A 27,906-nucleotide genomic window follows, 5' to 3' on the forward strand; every position below is an offset into this window, starting at 1 on the left:
CGCACTGGAAACGACATGACGTCATGGAGCAGCGGCCGTTGTAGTCGTCAGAGGTGTCACGTGACGTTTTTTTAAAGCAGGTTTGCGAGTGAGGTCGAGTGGAAAGGAGGCGGAACACGACGTGTGTTTGTGTGTGTAATTGTCGGTGGCTCTTCACACGCATTACACACATCACACACACCTTCATCCGGCGCGCGCACCGATCACCACATGACGCATCTGGATGCGGCTTGATGCACGCTGGGAAGAAGGAGGAGGAGGAGGAAGAGGAGGAGGGGAGGGCGATCTGGGGGGATGCTTTTGTGTGATCTGATGTAGCTCTGGTGCAGCATCGTTCGCAGAGAATCTTCTAACAATGCTGTGAAGCGGAGCGTGAAGATGGCGACGGGAGCAGGACGGCACCAGCAGCAGCAACAGCAACATCAGCAGCAGCAGCAGCAGCAGCACCTTCCTCCTCCTCCTCCTCCTCCTGCAGGAAATCCTGGTGCTCCTGCCTCCTGTGCATCGGGAAGCAGTCCGTGTTCAGCATCATGCAACCTGCTGTACGAATCGGGACTCGCCATGGAGTACACACACGAGCTGCACCTAAAGATGAGCAAGAAAATAGCCCAGCTCACCAAGGTCTGCCTTTTCGATTGCACTGCTCACACACTGCTCAAACACTGCTCACACATTGCTCACACATTGCTCACACATTGCTCACACACTGCTCACACATTGCTCATACATTGCTCACACATTGCTCACACACTGCTCATACACTGCTCATACATTGCTCACACACTGCTCACAGACTGTGGCTACTACATGACCTCATCATAAGCCTACTGCAATCAACTTCAGTTCTGGCATGTTCAGTCGTTTATGTTTGTTTGTTTGTTTGTTTGTTTGTTTTAACGCATGCAATGCATCATACTGTAATTTTTACGAATACAAACTCTTTCTATCTGGGGGAAGTGAGTGGGAAAACCAATTACCATAATGTTATTGCATACAACTGAATGCTTATGTAAATCTGAATCAGAAATTGACAATGAGCTCATTTGCAAGAAAAAAAAAACCAAACTAATTTTTCCTTCTTTTATTTTCTCTTCTGTTTTGGAGCAGCGCATGTTTTGATAATGATAGGCTTCCAACACTACAGGCAGAGCGAGTCAAACAGTTTACAGTATGCTAATTAGACAGGATGAGCAGGCGCGTGGGATGAATTAGAGATGTAAAAAAAAAAGGAGATAATTCGTCCATCGGGCAGGAAGAAACGGGCAGGAAGAAAGCGTTAAGTTAAGTTTTGCCAGATCTCATAAGAAGTCAATCGAAGGAGTGGTATTTTGGTGTCTTTCATTTAAATTATAGCTGATTAAAAAACACGGTAAATATAATACTCTCCTGTTATCGCTTATGTTAGAGCAGCTATAAACAGCTGGCTCTCTTTGTGTGTTTATATCAGATAATGTATAACAAAAAGTAAATAAATCAAAATCACAAATATGGTCAAATTCTATTTCCTGTAATTATGAAATCTTATATATGTTTATCGCAGGTCATTTATGCACTAAACACCAAAAATGACGAGCACGAAGAGGCCATCCGCTCCCTGAAGGATACCCATGACGACGAGCTTGAGCACATCCTGAGCGAGACACGTGAGAAGATCCTGCAGTACCGGAGTAGGATGGGTGCCGAAGCAGAGCTGAAGCGTCGGCTCCATGCTTTGGAGGAATCCCTAGAGCTGCACGAGCAGCTGAAACACGAAGCGCTGGCCGAGTTCGAGCTGTACCGGCGTCGCGTGGAGGAGATGCGCCTCAGCTCGGAGGAGCAGCACACGCAGCGGGTCACCTCTATGCAGCGTGAAGCCGAGGAGCTGCGCTGCGAGTTCCAGGAGAAGCTGCGCTCCTTCAGCCAGCTGGAAGCACGAATCGAGCAGGAGAAGCAGCGAGCGATGGACGAGCTCAAATCTATCCATCATCACGAGCTGCAGGAGCTGATGGAAAACCACCAGCAGAGCCAAAGCGCTTCGGTGTGTGTAGATCAGGAGGAGCTGATTGAGCTCGAGGAGCTGGTCGAGGAGCTGAAGCAGGAAAAGGAAAACTTGGAGGAGGAGTACGAGGTGAAGCTGGACGACTCGCGCGCTTTTTACGAGCGTGAGCTTGAGGCCATGAGGCGCACGCAGCAACTCACCACAGAGAACCTGCTAGCCTGGAAGAGAAGCGAAGTGGAGCTCAGAAAGGAGTTTCAGCTGCAGGAGGCTGCACTGCAAAGGACGCTGTGCAAACTTCGCTCTGATCTGCACCGTGCCCAGGAGGAGGCGCGTGAGAGCCGCGACAAAACCAACAGGCTGCAGGCTTCTCTCAATAACGCCGAGGTCACCATAAAGGTAATGATCCATATTCATATTTATAATCCACTGAGATCTCATGGAATAGTATTTTTTCTTAAAACTAATAAATACAGATTATAATGGATGGTATTAGAATTTAATTATAATCTTAATCATGCTCCTAATAAACTTGGCAGTCGACTAAGGCACAATCAGCTTGGGGTTGAGCGCCCCCTACCCTACCGCCACCCTCACCCTCACCCAATTAAATTATTACTATCTGAAGATGAATATGCATTATATGTTTACATTTTAGGCAATTTTGCAATGATTATTAAATGTGTTTAACCTTTTTTTATCTAAGTTTGTAAATGATTTATATGGTGTGAGGGTGGATCATTGTGGTGGGAGGGCAGAGCCACTGTGTGGGGGTGGGGTGGGGGTAGTTTCAATCTAGGAAACCCACATGCTAAGGATCGAATGAAACACGTTTAGATTCAAACCGACCAGAAAAAGTATACTAATTTCCATATTGAAAAAGAAAATCAATAAAAAGAAGTTTTGCATGAGCCAAAGTTTTCTTTATGTTAAAAAAGTTTTGTTTTCCATGATCAGGAGTTACATAAGCAGCTGGAGGAGGCCATACAGGACGGAGAGATTTGGGTGATGCAGTTGAAGGATACGGAGTATGAGTTGGAGGGAAGCAGGGATCGAGTGCAGCAGCAAGCCACTGAAATCCTCCACAAAGCCAGTAAATGAATTGCCTCTGGCACTCAATTATGGTCCCTCTACAAACACACACACACACACACACACACACACATAAACACTCATAGAGACAAGATGGATGGCACAGAATCCTCTTACCTCGTTCTGTGTATTAATTCCTGTTTGATTATCTCACTGTTATGGATGATTAAGGACTGCAGGGATTTTAACTTCAAGCGATTGGAGTGGAGTCGCTTCATTACATTTGCATTACAATTACATTCACAGTTACATCAGATTATATTTTTTACATTGTGTTTATTTTCTGCCTGGAACATTCTGTTTAATGAACACCAATTCCCTGCTAATTTTCCATCCATCTAATTGTTTCTGTCTGTCTGTTGAGAGAAGTGGTTACTCAGTGATTAAGGCTCTGGGTAACTGATTGGGAGGTCGGAGGGGTCAAGCCTCCATGTCACCAAACTACCATTTTCGGGGCCTTAAGCAAGGCTCTTTACTCTGAATGGTTCAGAGGCACTGTTACATGGCGGACCCTCTGATCCCAGCTTCGTAACATCGCTGGATTATGCAAAGAAAGATTCTCACTGTGCTGTAAAGTACATGTGACAAATAAAAAGCACCGTATCTATATATCTGTGGCAATCTATCCATCTATCTATTTACCTGTCTATGAAAATGAAAATATTTTCTTTGCTCATTTAAGCTTTTCATCAAAAGTATATTCACAGTTTTGTGTGCCTGACAGACTGTATTTCGTTTTCGGTCTAAGGTCAGATCGGCACGCTGCAGGCCACTCAAATGAGCCACGAGGCCACCATTAAGGACCTGCAGCAGGAGCAGAGCCGTCTGAGGGAGAAGATTGTCCAGCTGGAGGAGGAGAAGGACAGACTGCAGAGTCAGAGCCAGGATTTAGACGAACAGCAGCGCCTGCAGATCCTCAACCTGGAAAAAGTAGGTCATTTTGTTCTTCTCCTGTACTAGCTCTTTATATAGATTTGCGTGCTAGTTCGTCCCTAACTTCAGGTTTAGATCTACCGCAGTGATAGTTTGTACACCATAATTATTATTATAATTACAGATCTTGCAGATAAATAAGCTTATCAAGAGTTTATATACTTTCCTGGTGCTCTAAAGCTCATCTGTGCTTCGTTTTCAGTCCATATGTGACCAGAAACAAAAGTACGAGCTGGATTTGGCTCAGGCTCGGGCTCAATATGAAGAGGAGGCTGCTCAAGTGAAAGATGACGAAGTCAAGGCTCTTGAGGAGGTCATGGAGAAGCACAGAGTGCAGCTGGAGAGCGCACACAACTCTGCAGAGAGAGAAAAAAAACAGCTCATCAACGTATGTGTACATATTATTAGGGATAATGAATGGTTTAGCGCTGAGAAGATGAAAAGATACTGTATATAGCCAGACAGGAAGGCTAAGATGGATGCTCTTATATATTTATATATTTAAAAAATATGGCTTCCTGCTTTGCTATAAGAATTAATATAGTTCCTATAGCCTGAGTGCATTTATTTCATCAGTGGGAGCTCTGGGCATTATCCTCATTTACACTTTCCACTGGTTTCAGGAGTGGGGAATGATGGTGCATTTCAGTTTCCACCCCTTGACAATTCTTTAAGACCTGTTTTGTCATCAACACATACCATCCTGTCTGGGTTTTTCTCTGCTCTTTCCATTGTATACACTCAATCTATTTTCAGGAAATGAAACAGCAGTATGAGATCCGGCGTCTCTCGCTGGAGGAACAGAGGAGCTGCATGCAGCAGCAGCTGGATACTTTCCGTGAGGAGCTCACTGCCAAGCTCAACATTGCCAACCAAGAGGTATGCAGAAGTCTCTCATACACTGCTCAAGCACTGGGTTTACCAATGAGATTTACCACAGATTCTTCACTGACCTGTCATAACTATTATAGTATTCCATTTCCATAATATAGCAGTGAGGTAGGTGTGAACTGTTAGATGATTTACAGACATTGTAGTCCTTCGCTCATCAAGAGCCTGACAATAATTATAGCAAGAAACAAAAAAGAAAAGAAGGAGACCTATAGGACAAGGCCAGGCTTAAAACACAAAGTGAAACTAAGAGAGGCAACTTTCAAAGTGTGCTGCCATAGAGCACTGACCTCAATCCTATTGAACACCTCGGGGTGAATTGGAACACTGACTGCACCCCAGGCCTCCTCACCTCACCTACATCAGTATATGGCTGTACTACCACCCTTGTGGCTGAATGAGCACAAATCTCCACAAGCACACTCCAAAATCTAGTGGAACATCTGGTTTTCTGGTCATTGTAGTCAATTGCTAAAAGGTCAGAATACAGTACAAGTTATTAAGAGCCTCACCATAATCATAACTAGAAGCAAAGAAAGAAGAGGCAAGCAGATCTAAAGGACAAGCCCAGGTTAAAAAACACAACTTTTACATACTATTCATACAAAGAGTAGACACTAAGCCAGACTAATTGCAACTTTTAGAACAGAAATCTTTGGCTATATGAGGCAAGTGAACTAAACTGGAGCAAATTCGTGGGTCAGGCAGGTAGGGTAGGTAGCAATTTTCCAAAGTTTATTCCTCATGGACTATATGGACTTTAAATATTTATAACATTAGTAAAATCTGTTATTGTTGTAAAAGTATACCTCAATGGGGAGATAGTAGCTCAGTATTTAAGGCTCAGGGTTGCCGACCAGAAGGTCAGGGGTTCAAGCCCCAGTATCACAAACCCTGCTACTCTTGGGGCTTTTGAGCAATGCCCTCCATTCCAGGGTTTCTAAACATAGCTGACCCTGTGCTCTGACCACAGCTTTCTACATCGCTTGCATATGTGAAGTAATAACAATTTAGTATAAATTGAACAATAAAGTGTTCTTTAAAAAAAAATGTCTGTCTTGGAACATACTTTAATTAGCTTAAGGTTTAGAGCACATAGGGTTTAGGTTTATCTATATATCAGGTACTACATGTGGTATTCAAGCCTGGATTAATAGTGCTCTTCAATTTAACCACTACCTCAAATAATAATCCAAGACACACACACACACACACACACACACACACACACACACACACACACACATATATAATGACTTTGATCAATACTTATCATAATTAAGATGACAGATGTCTGGGAAGCTGCCTGCCTTTGGGTGAATCTCAAATGACTCTGGCTATTTCCTTGCCTTAGTGGCGCACATACTAAATAGGAAATAAAACAGCTAAAGAAATGTTTCTGCTACTAAATAGAGAAACTTGTGCCTGGCCAAACCTCCAACATCTATTATTAAAGTGCAGACACTACTGACCTGGAAGAATGCCCAGTTTCAACAGAGGGTCTGCCAACCATTAAACCACCGAATGGATTGTTTTTGAGAAGATTGTACGAAGGCCTAAGGGTAAATCATACATAGCAAAAAAAAAAAGCTATGTTGCTGCACTGCAAGCTGGCCAATAATTAGGTTGTGTGTTGGACACTGATAATACATTCCAGGAATGCCTGTCAATTTTAGCTGACGCAACTGCTATCATCAGACCAAGCATTCTCTACCATAAACCATGGTCCACAAAAGAACCTCATTAGCAAGCATGATCATATCTGCAACAGTCAGGTGGAGCTTTCTGAGTGTTCCTAAGAAACAAAGAAGCAAGGTGTAACCCAGTTCTGTGGCTCTTAACAAATAAAATTAGAAGACCTTCAGGAAACAGTTCAAGCCTTTTGTATGGGATAAAACCTGTAAAAAAAACTTTACTCTCTTTTTATATCTTGAGTCAAGACAATGAATATTGCCTTCAGGGCTATGGATCTGATGTAGTGACTGGTTCTTATCTGTAAGACACTTTTAAAGCTGTCTAGGGCCCTCCATATGTAGTAGAATGACAGAATCCTAAAAAATTGGCAATAAGAATGTCTTGAAATACTCAGTAGAATGTACTGTAAAACTTATCAGCATGGACCAGGCAAAATCAAGCAGCATAACAAGCTACTCGAGGCAACTGGTGCATAATACACCAGGCAAAATCAAACAGCATGAGAAGCAACTCAGGGCTACAGTGCACAATAACACTTTAAAATTATGGGGGCACAACCATAGAGGCACCATATATATCAGCTATTGAACAAATGCCATAAAGTGCTGGGAGTTTAGAGATTATAGAAGGTGGTGGATAAATGTGCAGAGATAAAGATCTGAAATAGATAAATATATTATGGAAAAAAATGTCCAGGCATGTTGTGTTTCAGTGATGAATAAATGCTTTCGCTTGCACTTTTCTTTAGGTGTCTCATCTAAAGGAGCTGGTAAGGGAGGGGGAGACAAACCTGGATTCAGCCGAGAATCACATCTCTCGACTAAAAGAGAACCAGGAGAAGCTGCTCATTGAGCTGGATGCTGCCAGAGCCAGAGTGAGAGAGACTAACCATGTTCTCACTGATGTACAGGTAAAAAATTTTAATAAAACAAAAGATTCACTTATTTTTGCCATGATGGAGTCTATGACTTGGGATATTCTACTACTTTGTACATGCATTAATGAGCATACATGTTAAAATTAACAAAAAGAAATCGAGTGCTCTTTATCAACCTGAAAAAACCCGTCTTTACAGTGAAGCATGGTGGTAGTAGTATCAAATCACAGAACTGCTAACGCCTGAAAACAAGTGGCAAAAAAGCAATAGCAATCCTAATATAAAATCTTTTACAGCCTGTGGTAGGGCTTCACCTTCTATAAGGATAAGAACCTTAAGCTGTCAAGTTGTGCTAATTAAATATTTCAGCGTTAGGAAGACCAGGTTCTTCAACCCAGGCCAGAAAATTCTTGATAACTGCTGTTTAGTAATAGTCTCCACAAAATCTGACAGAACTTGAGCAATCTTGACAGGAATAACCTGTGACATATCAAGATCAAGACATGCAAAGCTAATAAAAAACATATCCCCGTAGTGGGGTACAAGCAGCCAAAGGTTGTTTAAACATAGTTTTGCTTGAAATGCCGCTAGTTTACTTCAGCATGATGCCCATACATGTGTGAAGAGATTTCCCAAGGGCATTTCTAGTTGGTGTTGTTTTACTCTAGCTACTAGTAGAATTCTTGCCTTTGGCTTTGACCTACCAGCCTGTCCCTGAATATTGCTAATAGATCTGCCTGCAGCCACACCATCTGCTCATCTTTTAACCCCTGCTATGAATGTTGATTAGATTTCTCCTAATTCACAGATTCTCTCTAATAAATGCATGTCAGGTCTGCACTTTGGGTCACCTCTATTATACAATCGATCAGAAAAGACCCACTGACATTTCATTCAAAACACTTGCGTGTTTAAAAAATGCTTTCTGCTGACACGAATACGCTTTGCAAAAAACGAGAACAGAAACGTATGTGAGAATAAAACGTGACTCAGTAGTGCTGTACATGTTAATCACACAGCAAAAAAAAACATGATGCGAATAGATAACGCCTCATTTGTGGAAAGAAAAAAAAGATGTTACATGTGAGGCAATATGTATTCATATTATCTACACAGCACAGCTGGGCACCGTGGCATTGCGTAGAGAACAATAGCGCGCTTGAAAAAGCCAAATTAAGCCCTGTTTGGTTGTGAATGCAGCCGAGGATGACAATTTTCCCTCTCTGCGTCCGTGTGGAAAACAAATGTTTCTAATGATTCCTGTGTGCAATTAAGTGTAATCACTCTGTCTTTAGCGATAATGATCCATTATCCACACACACAGAGATACATGGTATTTTTTTCACAGGAAGAGATCGAAAGCCAGAAGCAGCAGCACGAGGCCAGGATCGTTGCCATCAAAGCTGAGGAGAAGCAGAAAATGGATAAAATCACCAAGGAGCTTGATCACAAATGGACGGATGCTCTGCGGTAATTCACATTGCAAAAGTATTTTATAGATTATATAGGGGAGCTTTATATGGTAGTGGTGGCTCAATGGTTAAGGCTCTGGGGTATTGATCAAATGACAAGTGGTTCGGGCTCTAGTGCTGCCACAAGCTGAAATATGCGAACAAAAGAATTTTGCTGTGCTTAAGGTATATGTGACAAAGCCTGTTTGCTCTTTTATTATATAGTTCACTATATGGAAACCTGATCGTCATGCCCATACCAACAAAAAAGTAAACCCAAAATTGTGAAGAACTATTTCTAAATCATAATCATTTCCTTTCACTGGAACTATGGGGTCCAAACCTGTTACACACCTGGTGTGCCAAGGTTGGAGTAGAAGAACTCGAGTGTCCTGCACAGAGCCCTGACCTCAACTGCTATGAACATCTTTGGGAAAAACTGGAACTGCACCCCAGACCTCCTCACCTGACATCAGTAATGCTCTTGTATATAAAAGAACACCAATCCACACAGCTGTGTCCCAGAATTTAGTGGAAAGCCTTCCCAGAAGAGTAGATTTTAGTAGTCCTTAAAACCATGGATGTGCATTATACACTATATGGACAAAGTATTGGGACATCTGACTTTTTAGCCGTATGTGGTTCTTCCCCAGTTACCACAAAGTTGGAGGCGCACAATCATATATATATATAAAATATATTTGGATGCAGAACCATTAACTTTACACTGAATTTGAACTAGGAGACTCAAACCTTTTTCAGCATAACAATGCCCTTGTGTCCAAAGCCAGCTCAAGGAAGATATGGTTTACATAAAATGTAGTGGAAGATTTTGAGCAACCTGTTTTAGAGCTCTGACCTCAAACCCTACTGAACACCCTTGGGATTAATTGGAATGCTGACTGCATCCCAGGCCTCCTCACCTACATAACCTGAATTTATTAACACCCTTGTGGCTGAATGAGCACAAATTTCCATAAACACACTAAAAAATCTAGTGTAACATCTTCCCAGAGGTGTGGGGGAATTATAAGAGCAAATTGGGACTAAATGTGGAATATGTTTAAAAAGCACATACCATACTTATGACCAGGTGTCTGCAATGCAATGAAATATATTGATTTTGCTTTTATTCCGTTGGCACCTTACAGCATCCGGATTCGAACCGTAGCTCGTGTTATTGTTTCCATAAAGTTTTGTGTTTTCCTAGTCCCTTTGTGGGTTTCCATCAGGTTTGGTCCTTGAAACTCTTACATGCTAACTCATGGTTGATTCCTATCAAAAAATGTGAAAGAGTTTCTTTTGGATAGTGATATTTTAACATATTTATCTACAGAAGCAGCTCACATTAATCAGTAATCCCAGATTGTGTTTGTGTGTGCAGAGCTGAGCTAAAGACTCTAAAAGAGGAGCTGACGGATGAATACGAGGCCGATAAACAGGCAGCGCTCAGCCAGCTATCTCAGCAGAAAGACGTAGAGATCATGGTGGCCAGAGATACCTGGCAGAGGAGGGTGGAGGATCTCCTGGAACAGGTATCAGACTTTTAAGCTTCTCACCTTGACAATGTATGTGCCACATGTCTTCATTTCTTCTCCCTAATGGCTTAGTTTTTCAATGTGTGGTTTTGACATCTGACAGAGCATCACAATATAGTTGATACATCGTAATATACACTATATAAACAAAAGTACTGGGACATTAGAATTTTTCACCTATATGTGGTTCGTCCCCAAAAAGTTGGAGGCACATAAATGCATTGAATTCCTTTGAATGCTGCAGCATGAAAATTTCTCTTCACTTGAACTAGGAGCCCAAACCTATTCCAGCTTGATTATACCCCTGTGCACAAAGCTTCATGAAAAATGGTTGCCATGAGTTGGAGTGGAAGATCTCCTGCTATAGATGTCACACCTATTGAACACCCTTGGAATGAATTGGAACACTGACTTCCTCCTCACCTCACCTGCATCAGACTTTATTAACATCCTTGTGGCTAAATGAGGACGATAAACCTCAACCTCCCTCTATCTAAAAATCTAGTGAAACATCTTCCCAGAAGAATGGAGGTTATTATAACAGCAAATTGGGGACTAAATGTGGAATGGGATGTTAAAAACCACATATCAATGTTAAGGTCAGGTGTCCACAAACTTTTGTCCATATAGTTTATTTTAAAACAGACTGCAATGCAATTAGAAATTAGTAACAGCAGTATATTAATACAAAAGCGATTTACCAATGATTTAAAATATTTATAAATTCTGACTTTTCTCTCGCAATTGCAAGTTTATATTTCACAATTCTGAGGAAAAAAGTCAGAATTACGAGTTTGTGTCACGCAAACTTTGTCTTGAAACCAGGCTTTTCTTTCCACCTAAGCAGGAGCTATACCTGATTTCAGAGGGTTAATGAATTTATCCTGGTCTCCATTTAGATATTAATTGTGCATCCTATTGGTCAGCCTTCAGCTACAGTGATATTTTATCGATATGATTAAAGACCTCTGCTTTATAGCCACCTGTGGCCGGGAGCCAAGGGAGCACAATTGGCTGTGCTTTCTGACTAGGAGGAATGACATTACTCTCTCTATCTATCTATCTTTTGCACTTTCTTTCTCCTGCTTTCTCTTGTTTTATGTTCTGTCAATCACAGTGACACTGACCAATCCCAGGCCATCTAGGTGGAAGACTTTGGGAAGATGCCCATGGCTAGTTTCTCAGCAAACACATTCAACCTTCACTCTCGCTCCCTCTTTGAACCAGACCCTGACTTGTATTATATATTTACTAAAGATGATTTATACACTATATGAATAAAAGTATGACTTTTCCAACCATATTTGGTTCTTGCCCAAACTGTTAGTACAAAGTTAGAGACACACAACTGTATAGGATGTCTTTGGATGTGCTAGCATGAATCTTTCATCTTGTCAGCTTGAATTGAACTTGCAAACCCAAACCTGTTCCAGCATGACATTTCTGTACACAAATCTAGCTCCATGAAGATATAGTTTCTATGGGTTGAAGTGGAAGATCTTAAGTGGCCTGCAATCCATCTCTGATCTCACGCCTGTTATGAGCTAGCATGAAAATGAGCTTGTCATTTAGCAAGCTAAGAAGCAGGTATTATAGCTACTTAGCTACAGGATAATCTGCTGTTTCAGTGCATAAACTGAAATAATCAGCTGATATTAAATGGTTCAGTGAACCATTAAAGATCCTCATAGCAAAAATATTAAAGTCTGTTTATATATTAAATGATGTTCGATCCGTTTGTTGTCTGTTGATATTGTAGACGGTACCGTTACCATGCCTGGATCTTTTCCAAACAACAGTTTGTCTGATTTGCATTAAATAGGAAATCTGTCCAGATGTCACATGGTCTGTTGACGTCACATAAAAAATGTCTGTATCTGATTATGTGTGTGAAATTGGTTTTGTGTGTGTGTGTGTGTGTGTGTGTGTGTGTGTGTGTGTGTGTGTGTTGTCCTCTCTAATTTCTCCATCCCACATCTCAAGCAGATGCCAGTATTAAGCGCATGCTGCCAGACAACATGCTGTAATTCAGCCCTCACTTAGACATTAATCCTAAATAAAGTTCTATTTGGAACTAAGATGGAGCTCAGGGATTAGCCGCTGTTTTGTCAGGATATGCCAAGCAGCCCAGTGACCCAGTGTGAGGTAAAATAAAAATTTTGATTAAATATTTAATAGGGCAGAACAAATCTCCTTGCAATCAGTCCCCGTTTCCCGGCTTGTGTCCATCTTACAAAGTAACACGAAGGGATATGACAGCTTGGCCACTAGAGCTTTCTCGCTCTGTCGCTGAGCAGAAGAGAAAAGGGCTGCTGGCTCACATATGTGCCAATAGCTCTGCTGTCATCTTCGAGATTGCATTCATTTGTTCGTTCTGAAGTACAATTATTTATTTATAATATATATAGTTTTTTTCACTCAGTCTTTGAGTTTTCTGTAATATAATATGAATGACATTTTGAGACATTTAACATTTAACGCTAATGTTTTTCTTAAATCTTTCACAGATTTTAGCACTCTGTAATGCAAAACCTTTTAAGTTTGATGACACAATTATTAGTGTACTTTTTATCCGTTTATAGTTACTGACTCATTGTCATGTATGTAACTAGGTCACAGGTGATCGGATGCCAGTGCAGAATATTTTAAATAAAAAAAAAAACATAACCTCGGTATGAAGGTGAGGATCATAAACAATAAAAATAACTGTGTAACGAGAAATGTAAGATATTAAGTCCTGTGAAAAGTAAAGTTTACGGTAATATACGGACCTAATTAAAAGAGAGCATGATTTAGGTGCAGAGATCATGTGACATGGCTGCAGTGAATGCTGGGAACCATGGTCCAGGGACATACTCTTGACACTCTGTCAGTAAAACAGATTTCTGTCATTTTGTGGAAAAGTGTTTCTTAGTTTTTGGAGTGTGCTTGTGGATTTGTGATCATTCAGACCAAAGTCAAGTATTTATGTAGGTGAGGTGAGGAGGCCTGGTCTCAGGTCAGTGTTCCAATTCATCCCAAAGGTGTTCAGTAGGGTTTAGAGCTCCATAACAGGCCACTCAAGATCTTCCACTCCAACCCATGTAAAGCATATTTTCATGGAGATTGCAAAGTACACAAGGACATTGTCATGCTGGAACAGGTTTGGATTTTCTAGTTCAAATGAAGGGAGAATTTAATGCTACAACAACTATCATATACAATTGTGTGATTCCAGTTTTGTGGGGAAGAACCACATACTGTATGCCAGCACATTATACTATTTTTTGCCCCACCAGTTAAACCATTGACTCTAACTATTGTAAAATGTCTGCATCTAACAATAGTGTTTCTCTGGTGGTTTTCTTCTGGATTGCTTTCACACCACAATCACTAATCGATCAGTGGATGATTTATTCACTGCCTCCAAAGGCATGATGTGATTTACTGAATCTGAGCTACAGAACTGCAAAGGATCTGGATATTGCATCTCCTGCAGGATGTAATTTAGTTCTTCTTCCTAACAAGATGCATCTTAGGCCATTTTTTTACATTTTCTACCCAGGTTTCAAATACTACATAAAAGCCTACAGCTATTTCAAGGTGCCCGAGTGCATCAGAGAGAAAAAAAAGGGAATATTTTATAAGATCGGTGAACTCTGTCTCTTCTTTTGGATTTTATCTTACATAAGGATTTGTGTATTGATTCCGAACAAAGACAGGACTGATGCCGTAAACGGTGGGTCACGTCTGGTTTGATGAGTCATGGTGTAAATTGGGCTTTACAGAAAGAGCTCAGAGTTTCATCTCTGTGGGGAACAATGGAATTTCTTACTTCGAGGTAACAAAAAAATAGAATGAGATCTTCTTAATCACCCATTTGACAGAATTTATTTGTTCAAATTTATACAGATTTTTTTAACTTTACATCTAAGACATCATAACTCTCAGGCACACACGTGGTTTGGACACACGAGAATAGTTTTATCGACCGAAGCAGACAAATCAAAAAGGGTAAAGTGTAACAACGATGGTTGTGGATGAAGTAATCATCAAACAGATGTAACAAGGCTTGACATAAAATCATTCAACAAACCAGCCTGGGGTAATACCATAAAGTATCTATGAAAAAACATCAATAACATCAGTAGGGCAAGGGCAAGCTACACTGGGATCCTTGATGTGTACAAAATCCCCCAAAAAGCTTTTATTGGTGCATCAAAGGTCCAGGGATGTAGAATGAGGGAGAAGATCATGTGATTAGGGCCATAGTTTGTAATCTGGGAGTTGGTGTTGGTGGAGTAGACATGGCACATGATGCCCAGTGTACAGTAAATGTCTTAAAAGGACTTCTTCATAACCTCCTTATATTCCTCCTTTTTACATTAATCTTCTTTTATGCTATTTTTGTTTGATAGTGTTTGACCATGTGTCTATCTTATATTCTGTTATGTATGTATGTGTGTTAGATTTCCTTATTAAAGCAAAGTTTGGAGCTGCAGCTCTCGCAGTCAAACAGCGCTCTGCAGCAGCTGCAGTCGCAGTTCACCCAGGAGCGGCAGCACTTGGCCCAAGAGCTGCACGAGCTGGCGCTGGAGCATCAGCAACGAGAGCGCCATCTGCAGGACGCCCACTGCTGCACTATGCAGGACCTGGAGGAGGCACGCCAACTTGAACTTAGGGTATGTGCACACACAGACATACACATGTACAGTAAATTCTTTACACGCATCAACTCCAAGTTCAGTATGCGATGCAGCTACAATATATCATTGAAATGTTAGATAAGAGAAATGTTAAATGAACAAAAGTATTCGGACACCCAACCTTTCCAGCCATACAATATGTCGTTCTTCTGCAAAATATTCCGACAAAGTTGGAGACACTTGATTGTATTCGACGTCTTTGGACGTGGAAGCATGCAATTATTCCTTCACTTGAACTAGGAGAACCAAATCTTTTTTAGCATGTTAATTCCCCTGTGCCCAAAGCCAGAACATGAACACATGGCTTACACAGTAATCCCCCAAAATATAGTGGAACATCTTCCCAGAAGAGTGGAGGTTTTTAGAACAGCATGAGGTCTAACTGTAGAATGGGGTGTTCAAAAAGCAATCTTTTGCTCAGGATTCCTTTATATAAGCTGCTTTGGGCTTAGATTACCAATAAATAAATAGATAAAGCAGAGAGGCAGCTTTCATTTCATAACACTTGTGTGTATGATTATACAGGCCTCATGTGCCTTGTTTTTTTTTTTTTTTTTGGGTATTTGGTGGGTGGATCGTAGGATGTTCTTGGCTGAAATAGAATGGCTCTTTAGCAGGCGTTTGACACTGATTTTTTACATAATGGAAAGTAAGTTTGTGGTTTCTGTAATGTTTTGCAATGGAGCTGTGCGTTGGCGTGCTCACAATGTTGTATTGATGCTCTAATATACATTACCGTTTCTATACAAACTGCTACTTCTAATAACAGAGCTGGATGTTATTACAATTTCATCTTTTAATATTCACGTGGTTTTTCTATTGTTAAATAAAATTCAATGAAGGATTTGGAGGACTTGTACCAAGCTAGAGATTAATTTATTATGTATGTGTGAAGGAGCTGGAGGATCGTCTGAAGCAGGAGCAGCGTGAGGAGCTGCATGCGCTCAAAGAAGCCCAAAGACAGACGCTGGACATTTTGCAACAACAGTCAAATCAGGAGCTGCAAACTCTTCGATTCGAGCTCGAAGATGAGGGAAAGGCCATGCTGGGTATGATTTAAAAAAAAACACACACACAATCCACCATTCAATCACCATCATCACATGTGACCTTTGAGACAGTTACTGAAAGGAATCAATACTAAAACTACTGTTATACTAAATAACAGAGCTTCAAAGTGTTGACAAATAGAGCACTTATAGTTAAAGCTTTTGTTTTGATGCATCAGAGGTCCAGGAAAACTAAAACCAGGTTCATCATTTGATGGGTCATGTGATCAGGTTCATAGCTGTAATATTTTTATAGTAATGGAACTTTACTGATTGCAATATGTTACTGGTACCATGGTATCACAATCTATAAGACTAATGATAAAAAAATAAATAAAAATGACAAATTATGTGTTATTCGACCAAGTGGGCGGAGCCACAGGGTGGGTGTCTATGTTTGTTTGTATATATTTAGGCGATGAGCTTGGAGAGGGCTTTCATTAGGCCTTTTGGACATGCGTCCAAATCTTGTTATTCCTCACAAAGTGGCTATAATGTAAGGGACTAATAACAGGGACAAACTGTTCACTGCATTGAGTGAAATATAACTATAAAAGAGCATAAAAAATTAAATAACATCATTCCATTTTTTCAGGATATTAATTTGAAAGAATAATCAACTTCCAGATCAACAAACTTTAGGATATAATGGATATACTGTACAAACTAACTGTACTGTTTTGTACTACTCTATCTAAACACAAATTTCTCTGTTTCTTGCATGTGTGTGTTTGCGTGCACATTGTAGCCTCTCTGCGTTCTGAGCTGAATCATCTGCATGCTACAGCTATCGAGCACCTGAGACAGAAACACCTGCAAGAAAACACAGTGGCCAAAAGAGAGCTGGACAAAACAGTGGAGTGTTGCAAACAGCATGTAAGTGATTTAAACACACACACACACACACACACACACACACACACACACTGCACACTGAACCAATTTCATGCACATAATTAAAATTTCGTTTGTGATGTCAACAGATCATCTGACGTACCCACACACACTTACTCACACACACACACACACACACACACACACACACACACACTCTGAGTACACTTCAAACTGCACTACAAGCAAATCTGGTAATAACTGAAAAATATTTAAAAAAAAAAGGACTATGTATATAGTTTCACTTCACACCTCACAGTTTGTCTCCTGATGGTGGTATTGCTGTTACTGTTGGTGGTGGTGGTGGTGGTAGTGGTGGTGGTGGTATTGATTTGTATTCGGGTTGTGATGGTATTGTTGTTGTTTTTTGTTGGTGCTCCAGTTATTTAAGGTATTGTTGTTGGTGGTGGTGGTATTGTTGGTATAGTTTTGTAAGTAATGTTAGTGTTGTGGTAGTGGTTGTAGTATTGTTGGCACAATTTTGTATGAGATGTTGATGTTGTTGGTTGTGTTGGTATTGCTGTTATTTTCATTGGTATTGGTGGTGCTGATTGTGTTTTGGTATTGCTGTATTTGTGGTGTTTTTGGTGATGGTGTTGGTTTTGCTTTTGTCAGGGGTGGTGGTAGTGTTTTGGTATTGCTGTTACTGTTGATGGTGTTGTGGTGGTATTGCTGTTATTGTTGGTGGTGGTGGTTTTGGTCGTGGTAATGCTGTTTTTAGTAGCGGTGGTATCGTTTGTACGGTTTTGTATTGGGTGTTGGTGGTGGTAGTATTCTTGTTTTTCACAGTCCTTGTCCACGGTTCAGTTTATGGTTCTTGTGTCCTGGTGATTTTGGTGTTTTATTTCTTTGTTGATATTTGCTGGCACTAAAAATGAGTCACTAGACTGTGGCTATTAAACATGCCTGGTGTGAAATCAAACAGTTCTGATACGGGGTAAAAAGGATCTTCAGTCGAGGCTCTGATATAGTAAATATTTCACATTCAACATTTAACAAGAGACCCAAAAAAAACAGCTGGTGGAAAATGGATAAATCCAGAAGAGTAGTATGTTTAAACAGGGCTTACTAAATCCCTTGGGTTTTGAAGCCTCCCTGTTAAAAAAAAACACTCACTTAAAGCAATACGAACATACAAACCCAGAAGGCAAAAGATCAGATTAGGATTTAAACAAAAGGAACATTTTGTAAAATGCAAAAATGAAAGCTTTCCCTCTAACTGTTTCAAAGTGCTGATACTGGAGACTCCTTTCAAAGCCTGGTGAATCAGGAAACTAATTTTACTTACAGTACAACATGTCAACAAAAAATGACTAAAAACCTTTTGGCCAATCAGGACCAAGTGTTAGACCCGCCCACCAGCATGTTCATCAAGAAGTTTTCCATTTTGAAGCTGACTCCAAAAATGTACATAAATCCTATAAAGCATAAAGGCCATGGATTTGCTTCCTAGTTTTATACACTGAAACAGAGAGGGAAAAAAACAGAAAACCACTGCTGTGATGAATCTCTCGAGCTGGATTTATTTAAAAATCTGAAGGATGCGACACGTCTGTGCGAAAAATAAACGAGGCTGTCAGGAACAGGTAGCGGTTGAAGGAACCTGCGCTCGCTCATACCAGTGATAAATTCGCTTCAGGGTGAAGCCCATTTTAGTGGGAAGTAAACGATGAAAATGATGAATCGCAGAAATTAGTGTCTTCTGCACATTTTTTGCAGAAGACTGCAGAAGAATTCTTTGCTTCTCATTCCCTTCACCATTTCCTTATTTTTCTGTCTAGCCTTTTTTTTGGTGCAGCTATAAAAAAAAGGATGTACAAGTGACTCTAATCAATGATTATACTGCCAATGTGCTGTTTTTGTTTTTAAATAAAAGGTGCATTTGGAGTTTTAGGTTGTGCCCATATTTTGTATTAAACACCCTTACCTTAATATCTTTATCGTAATAGTAGATAAGGCTATATATATAGAAAGAGAGGCAATAAAATGTTTTTTTTATTTATTTATATATATATGGCACAGTCTAGTAAATGCCATTTATTTTTTATTACATTTTAATTTTCAGATTTATTTCATTGTATATTGTATAGCGGATGAATCGGATATTACTTATTTGATATTATTTTTCTCGGTTTTTCTACTCATTTCCAAACACCATTATAACATATTTCCAAGCACATATAAACTGGGAAATATCATGCTATATGTACAAAAGGTTGTGGACACCTAACCTTAAGATTAGTGTGGGCTTTTTGAACATCCTTTTTAACATTTAATTTGTTGTTATAATAACCTCTACTCTTCTGGGAAGATGTTTCACTAGATTTTGCAATGTGCTTATGGAGATTTGTACTTATCCAGCCACATGGGTGTTAGTTTATTCAGGTGCTGTTAGGTGAGGTGGAAAGGCCTGGGGTGCAGTCAGTGTTTATCTCAAAGGTGTTCATTAGGCAATGGTACCAATAACATGCTAGTATACACTCAGTACTTATATATATATATATATATATATATATATATATATATATATATAGGGTTGATAAGGGCTGTCAATCGATTGTTCTTCTTCTTTGGCTTCTCCCATTAGAGGTCACCACAGCGGATCATCAGTCTCCAAAGGCTGTCAATCGATTAAAATATCTAATCACGATTAATCATGTGATGGTCATAAGTTAACTCATGATTAAACTAATTAATTTTGACAGCCCTAATATATCTGTATCTCATCCAGTAGAATAATATTTACCATTACACTGTTCAGAAATGGTTTAAAGAACATGGCAAAAAGTTCAAGGTCTTGACTTGGCCTTCAGATTTCCAAACCTTCAGTCCGTTTAAGTATCTGTAACAAAAAATCTTTTTACTTTGCAGCTTACAGGACTTAACATCTGGTTTGCAGACACTACAGCACACTTTCAGAAATCTTGGGAAGTCCAGGTCTTAGACAACTCAGTTGTTTATAATTACAGAAGTTAAAGCATTAAAAGCTGTCCTACTTGAGCAGAGGGTATAGATAAGGAATACAGCACTAAATTGGGGGGCTAAATGACTCATTATGGGTAATGTCAATAATAAAGCATCCTTACATTTTCCTTACGACTTCATTTGTGTATTTTAGGAACAGGATCTGCTGGTTAGTTTCTCAGACCTGCAGCAGGAGGCAAACTGCAGGAAGAACCGTGTCGCAGATCTGGAAAACGAGATTCACTCTCTGAATGAAACCGTCAACAAGCTGACCAAAGAGCTGGAGCTGAAGGGCAAAGAAGTTCTGCGTGTCCGCAGTGAAGCCAATTTGCAGATCAGGTTTGTTTGCCGAGCGTTAATTAAATAAACAGTTACGCAAAGATGAAGTGTGAAGCAGCTGCTTTATTTTAGTCAAACACTGATACACGCAGGTGTTTGGTGCGTTGAGAATGGATCAACAATATATAGGCATATATAGGTCAAAGCCAATGTTAGATGACATGCTCTGTTCATTAAGAGTCACAGGATGGTAATTGTTAGTGGTTGTTTTGGACCAGGAAGGTTGGAGACTTATTTCTGTGGAAACAAATACTGATCCAACATGGCTGCCATTCCATACTCCAACACCATGTAATTTTGTCTGGATTGCGCCTCATTGGAACCGACTTCACCATACAATTAGACAATGCATCCAAGCTCTATAAGGGTTATTTAGAGAGTAAACATTAATCTAGAGTGTTATTTATCATGGAAAGGCCTGGCCAGTTACCATACCTAAATCCTGTTGAACTGCTCTGGGATGAACTGGTTCTCAGAAAGAAATCTTTAAGTGGTGAAGAACACCTCTGGCAAGTTTTACAAGAGCCACAGCAAAGTTTTTCAGCTGAATGTTTGGAGAAAAAGCGTGTGTAAAGCTGTTATACATGCTAAAGGAGGGTTTTTCATGGAAAAAAAAGTTTACCATTTGTACATGAATATATTTGTTTAGTAAAATTTGAATTTCATACTGTTTAAATGTATGTTGAAATGCACACACAGGGATGCAACATGCTACCAAAAACAGAGGGTTAAATAAATAAATAAATAAATAAATAGATAGATAGATAGATAGATAGATAGATAGATAGATAGATAGATAGATAGATAGATAGATAGATAGATAGATAGATAGATAGATAGATAGATAGATAGATAGATAGATAGATAGATAGACAATTTGAGACATCTGGACAACAAGATGAAGGGATGAAGTGAGGACTAAAAAAAGATCTCATGCGGCAGCTGCTCATGTGTTACACATTCCAGCCATGACACTGTACACCAGAACAATACTCAGGGAGTTAATCACTCACGTTAGCTATTTGTGAAACGCATTCTTCTCAGCAGTCGTTATTAGAGGGACTGACCGGTGGCTTCAGAGATTCCCTGCAGTGTCGTGAGTCTAAATTCATACAATGGCATAAGAGGCTTAATAGTAGAAAGCTAATTATTAACTAGACTAATTATAATCCTATTAAAAATTATACTACACTTGTATACTAAGGTAAACGACACTACCTCAACACTGAATAGACCAAAGTTTGTGGGCACCTGATTATAAGATTCCTATGTGCTTTCTGAACATCCCATTCCACATATAGACCTGATTCACTGTTATAATAACCTCCACTCTTCTGGGAAGATGTTCCACTAGGTTTTTAGATAGTGAGGTTGTGGAAGTTTATTGTCCTCATTCAGCCACAAGGGTGTTAGTAAAGTCAGGTGCTGTTGTAGGTGATGTGTGGAGGCCTGGGGTGCAGTAAGTACTTCAGTTCAGACTTCTTTCAGAAGTTCTTTCACTGTAACCCATGTAAACCATATCTTTATGGATCTGGCTTTGCACACAGGGGCATTGTCATGTGAAATAATCATCTAATGCCAGCACACTCAAAGATATACAGTATATACTTTTTTTTTCTTTGAGGAAGAACCTTATATGGCTGGAAATCTCAGGTGTCAAGTGACATTTGTCCTATAAATAGTGTATATTTTGCAAAATTTAGGGGACATGAGTGAGGAAATGTGAAGCAGGAAGCTAGAAAAATGAGGCGTGGTAATTCATAAATGTAATTGTACTTTGGCGAAAACATACAGACACAAGAAGTATCAGTACTACAACTGATTATCTACTGAAAAAAAGAATTACAGATTGCATTTTGTTTACAGACAAGAAGACGGACGTGTTTTACGACAAGTAACAATTCATGAGTGAAATGAAACGATTTTGTTGTAGCGAGGAAAGAAAAGCACAAGTGTGTGTGTGTGTGTGTGTGTGTGTGTGTGTGTGTGTGTGTGTGTGTGTGTGTGTGGGGGCGCTGTGGCTGTGTGTATATGTGTGGTGCAGCAATTTGGTCGAAAGCTATTTTTCTTGCTAAAAAACAGTGCCACCAGCAGTGCAGTGTGTATAAAGGTTAATACAGCAGGAATTAGGAGGGCAGAGGAAGTGATTTTCTTTGGCAGGCCCGAGGCTGAGTGAAGCAATAGGTCTCTCTCTCTCTCTCTCTCTCTCTCTCTCTCTCTCTCTCTCTCTCTCTCTCTCTCTCGCTCTCTTTCTCTGTCTTATACATGCGCATAAAAACACATACACAACCAGATTTTTCTCTTAGCACCATGTATTTCACTCTCTTTCACCTCCATATCTTAAAATTAAATTGCAAGCCTGTGTTATCTTTAGAATCGCCAAAAATTGTGTTTGACTGAATTCTTCAGTGCATTAAATGGAGCGTTCAGACCACCTGCTCAGATCATCGCTCAGTCTCAGGAATAGTTCAAAATATATATATAAAAAAAAAGTCCTGGAAACTGGAGAACACAGAGCAACTCGAGCTTGAGATCAAGATCGAAGCTGGATCCCTAAATCTGTAGCAATGCTAACTGCTAGCCTAATGAATGTTGAGGACCTTTACAGTATGTTGCTGGTGTGTGCATGTTCTAACTGTAAGTGAAACTGTTTCCAGGGCTCATGAACAAGATCTATCCAAGAGGCATGAGAGAGAGCTAGGCGAGCTCAGCGTGAGCCACAACAGAGAGACACACATCATGTTGTCTGACTTTAACAAAGCTCAGGAGCTGCTGAAGGACAAGATCTCAGCCCTTCAAGTCCTGTAAGTAAAAATAAAAATGACGAAATCGATATATATTGTATGTGTATGTACAGCCATAAAGAAACCCAAAATCCAAAAAGGGTGAATATGTAGGATTGTTTTGCTGTCACAAGACCTTGGCAACTTGCAGTCATTGAGTTGACATGAACTCCTCTGTTTACCAAAGTATTCTAGAGGCCATCTGTACAAAAGCTAAATAGTCTGAATCACCAAAGAAAAAAACACAATGCCTGATTTTTCTTGGATGACAACTGCATCTACAGTCCTTAACATTACCCGTTTTTTTTGTGCTTCTTTAAAATAGCTTGAACAGCACATCCTGAAACCCATCTGCTTTAAAATCTTTGCCTGGGAGAGACCTTGCTGATGCAGTATAACTACCCTGAGTCTTGTTGCTGTGCTACTATGGAATTGAAAAGAAAATATGTGGTATCATCTTTCCCTAGTTAACAATGAATGTTTTTGTGTGTGTGTGTGTGTGTTTGTGTGAACGTGTTTAGGCTGGAGGGAACCGAGGACAAGTTTCGAAATCGTGAGAGCAGGTCGGAGGACTTGCAGAAGATCACTGATCTCCGAGAGATGGTGGCCGAAAGAGAGTCTCTGGTCAAAAAGTTGGTGGTAAGTGTGTGTGTTCAAGTTGCTGTGCGACCTTACACACTGGTCCTCACAAAGGGTTTCATGCACACCTCACTCTCTCTTTGTTTCAGGATGATAAGAAGTTCTACCAGCTGGAGTTGGTGAATCGAGATACAAGCTTCAATAAAGTGTTCAACACCAGCCCCAACGTGGGGGTCATTAATCCACTCATAAAGGTACAAACGCTCGCTTTGTATTTCATCACACGCTCTGAAAGGTGCCACAAATACAATCTGTGCCTCTATAACCTTAAAACCCAAGCAGCTGGGGGTTTTCTGGAAAATACTCACCTTGTTTACTATTATAGTGAAATATAAAAGTATTAAATCCCCTCAATTTCTGGGTTACAATCCAGATTGATCAACAAACACTCTATGGACAAAGGTTTGTGGACACCTGACCTGGCTATGTGTTTTTTGAACATCTCATTCCACATTTAGTCCCCACTTTCTGTTATAATAACCTCCACTCTTCTGGGAAGATGTTCCACTGGATTTTGGAGGGTGCTTGTGGAGATTTGTGCATTCACATTCATCCCAAAGGTGTTCAGTAGGGTTGAGGTTCTTAAGCAGACCACACAAATCAAAGGAAATTAGACAAGCTATAGCTTAAGCCTCCCAGATCTCCCACACATGCTACTGTTAGCACTAAGATCACTTATAATGCTGAGGTTCTAAGGGTTAAGCTGAGGACTTCATGTGCCTCTGTCATGAATAACATCCATTATTTTAAACGCAAAGACATGGCACTCTGATTTTAATTTTTTTGCATTAAGGCGAATGCTAATTTTTGAAATACTGATGCATCCCATCCCATGATAATAATAATCATAATAATAGTTAGGAATGGGTTATTGCGCATGAAATGTTGGGGTTTCTTTTGTACGTTTTTGCCTCTCATTGCCATGAAATGTTCACGTGGTCTCCCTTTTTGAAATCCCGCTCCCTCACATCGACCTCTCCTTTTGCTTTCCAAGCCATTCTCTCATGTTTTCTTATCTCGTCCAGAGAGACCTCACCTGGAAGCAGGAAGCTAAACACCTCGCTAGTAATATAGTGATCCCCCCCACAAACAACACAAAAAAAAAACGTTCTGTTTGTGTCCTTCCGATTTAGCATAAGAGTAGAAAAGCTGCAATCCGATTCATCAGCTCTCCAAACCTAAGTGTTGTGGAAGCCGAAGAGAGAGGGGCGGGGCCTACCAGCGTAGAGTCTGTCCCAAGTTCCCCCAATCAGCACGCAGAGCACAAAGCTCCGTCCCTGACCCTGCCCACGCGCAGGTGAGCCCCGCCTCTTCGTCCAGTGTCCATCCTCTATATTACACTCATTCACAAAACACACACACACACACACACACACACACACACACAGACTCACCGTGACCAGAGCCATATTTGATCACACAGCCATTACTGTGTGTGTGTTTTGCTGTTTATTTTTTTAATTATTTATTTGGTTGGTTGGTTATTTATGCATTTATCACCCCTTCACACATTCCTCAGTGCATCTGGCTGGCACGATGCACAGGAAGGGTGTTTGTGTCGCGTTTTTAAAAAGCATGGGAAACATATTCTCGGAAGAATTTGTTTTATTCTCACCGTCATGTAGGAACAGAAAGCGTAGATTTTGCGTACTACTGGCGTACACATACACACTGTGTGATCTTTATTAGACACAGACAGACAGACAGACAGACAGACAGACAGACAGACAGACAGACAGACAGACAGATAGATAGATGGCATCGGAATGGAAAAGCGAGCATGCCTTAGTGTTTATGTCCTCCTTTTCACGTGTCCATAGATTTTTTTATTAAATTTTTTTTTTGTATTTGCATGTTTAAATATGTGGATGCGATGCATATCGATATCAATGATTGTCTATCTGATTCTTCTCATTCTTCCTTCATGTTTCTGGTGTTTTTGCAGCTTTTTTTTGAAGTTGGTGGTGATTTAAAAAAAAATGTGGACCATATTCAGATTTTGTTGTTAAGAGTTGCATCAACTTTCACACTGGGAAGGTTCCTGGTATTCAGAGTCAGGTTCCCCACCAAACAGATTATTAATGATTATTTATTTAATCCAATTTTTTTACAAGCATTCATATGAATAAAAAGAATAATTTAATCCATTGCATTTATTTTGCCCCCTACTCCCCCCCCCATACTTTTAAAAATAAATAAATAAATATTTAATGTATTTTATAATTAATTTTCTCAAAAATGTGTTTACTTTTATTGAACGCGACGTCAGACCTTTAAAGTCTGATTATTTATTTTAGCCAAATGCAGCATTTTTTGGCTAGTTAGCATCTCTTACTTTACTTTAATATTCAGGATCAACTCATTTTTATTATTATTATAAACACATGGATATTAGGATAAGACTGGTGTATAAATACACTTGGTCCTTCGGGAGAATGATTTTAACACATTGTGGGTGGTCTGTGAGCTTGTGTATGTGGAAGACAGCTGTTAGTTCTTGTGTTAAGAACCCCCGTAATCTACCATAAGCAGCGTTTGATAGCGGGGTGGAAGCGCTTGGGTAGAAAATGCATGTGATTGCAACAACCAGTTTGTTTTTCCCAGTTGCTTTCCTAGCAGAACTCTGAAAGTCTTTCACCCTGAGTGATTATTGCAGGGCATATTATTTTAGTAGCCGTTTCATCAGCAGGTCACAGGAACTCTGTGACATACCCAAGACTCTTTGTCCTATAACCTTATTCTGTGCCCTGTAATAATCTCATCTTTTACAAAGCCCGCAAATGAAATGTAGTAGTAATTGGATTGTGATGGATTCCGATCTACCAGCTCTAAAAGATATTCCAGGAAGAACATCATTCGAAAGAACCCCAATCTGAATTGACCTTATCAGTGATATAATGTATGTATGCACTTATTTTTCGCTGTCTTTTTTTCACCTCTATTCGTGTCTAAACTTGCATGCTGATTCCCACCTGATATCCTACAGAGTGTGAAAAATAACACCTTCAACTTTTCAGATACATGAGTCAAAGAACAGTTGGAGGAAACCCATATACTCACAGCAAGCTCACAGACTGGGCGCCCGAACCATTTACCATTCTATAGATGTATGTTTGTGTTGAGATTCAAACCCAAGACGTTCTTCATCCTTTGTGAATCACAGAGCCCTCCAAGACATCCCTCACACACGTACACTAGATTGAGACTCCCACAATACTCTAGCTTGGCTGTAATTGTCAGAAAAGAAGGACGTGTGCCATGCCAGACTGAGCGTACGGTCAGTTTAGCTTCTTTAGGACTCTACTTAAATATATCCGTGTTGAGATTCAAACCACGGTTACTCTCATATGTTTTGCCACTCAGGTTTGTGCTTTTATCTCTTCACTTTTTAAACCTCGTTTTTTTCTGTTTGTGTGTCCGGCAGCCATCGTGAGAGCGATGACGCGACAGCAGCGGCGCCAGAAGAGTCGCCCGAACTCTCGTCTCAATATTTCTCGTTCTGACACTTTCCACCAGAAGAGCATGCGAAAAAAAAAAACAGCACTTTTCAGTCGTCCATTAGTCTGTGTTCTGCACTTCACTGTGAACTTCACTTCCTGTTTTTATTTCAGTAATAATATGAAGAATAATTATAATACTCTTTATTCCTTTGACCTGGGCATTAATGCAATATGAGAGGAGAGGTTTATCCGATTTCGTCGATCGCACAGATCAGATCTGTCTCTTCTTGAAGGACCGAAACTGTTGGAACAACACTGTCTTGCCAGTTCTGAACAATTTAATTTACAATTAATTGCACAATTAATTGTTTATATTTGTATTCGATTTGTCTTGTTACGAAACAATAAACCATCAATTATAAAAAATAATTATAATAAACTATGTCTGTCATCTTTAAATGCAAATGTCTATATAAATATGAGTAACGGGGAAAAAACATTTCAGTTAGAGTAGTAATATAATAATAATAATAATAATAATAATAATAATAATAATAATAATAATAATAATAATTTAGACAGATTTCAAAGCAAGTAAGACCTCTCAGAAAAGGTAAAAAAAAAAATATTTTTTAACAGTTTAGGTTTTTTTTTTTCAGTT

At 39.8% G+C, this 27,906-nt stretch overlaps 1 protein-coding gene across 2 annotated transcripts; it reads left to right on the forward strand.

The window, feature by feature from the left end:
- On the forward strand, nucleotides 1-27,674 carry fam184aa (family with sequence similarity 184 member Aa). 2 transcript variants are annotated; one of them, XM_046855507.1, is made up of 18 exons: nucleotides 1-621; nucleotides 1,541-2,374; nucleotides 2,933-3,068; nucleotides 3,816-3,997; nucleotides 4,203-4,388; nucleotides 4,757-4,879; nucleotides 7,335-7,496; nucleotides 8,812-8,933; nucleotides 10,299-10,449; nucleotides 14,901-15,113; nucleotides 16,033-16,186; nucleotides 16,935-17,062; nucleotides 20,199-20,383; nucleotides 23,041-23,187; nucleotides 23,688-23,805; nucleotides 23,895-23,999; nucleotides 24,939-25,102; nucleotides 27,230-27,674. In XM_046855507.1, the coding sequence occupies exons 1-18, from the start codon at nucleotides 379-381 to the stop codon at nucleotides 27,306-27,308; spliced, it is 3,432 nt and encodes a 1,143-aa protein (XP_046711463.1). In that variant the 5' UTR covers nucleotides 1-378; the 3' UTR covers nucleotides 27,309-27,674. The 2 variants fall into 2 exon arrangements, with proteins under 2 accessions (XP_046711463.1, XP_046711464.1); XM_046855508.1 differs by lacking the exon at nucleotides 24,939-25,102 and having other exon boundaries at nucleotides 14-621.
- Nucleotides 27,675-27,906: the final 232 nt, after the last annotated feature.

This window comes from Silurus meridionalis, chromosome 8 (assembly GCF_014805685.1).
Source record: "Silurus meridionalis isolate SWU-2019-XX chromosome 8, ASM1480568v1, whole genome shotgun sequence".
Classification (NCBI taxonomy): domain Eukaryota; kingdom Metazoa; phylum Chordata; class Actinopteri; order Siluriformes; family Siluridae; genus Silurus; species Silurus meridionalis.

Coding starts and splice junctions, on each gene's coding strand:
- fam184aa (XM_046855507.1), top strand. CDS start 379: ATGGCGACGGGAGCAGGACGGCACCAGCAGCAGCAACAGCAACATCAG. Junction 2,375..2,932: donor ACGCCGAGGTCACCATAAAG/GTAATGATCCAT, acceptor TTCCATGATCAG/GAGTTACATAAGCAGCTGGA. Junction 10,450..14,900: donor TGGAGGATCTCCTGGAACAG/GTATCAGACTTT, acceptor TATGTGTGTTAG/ATTTCCTTATTAAAGCAAAG.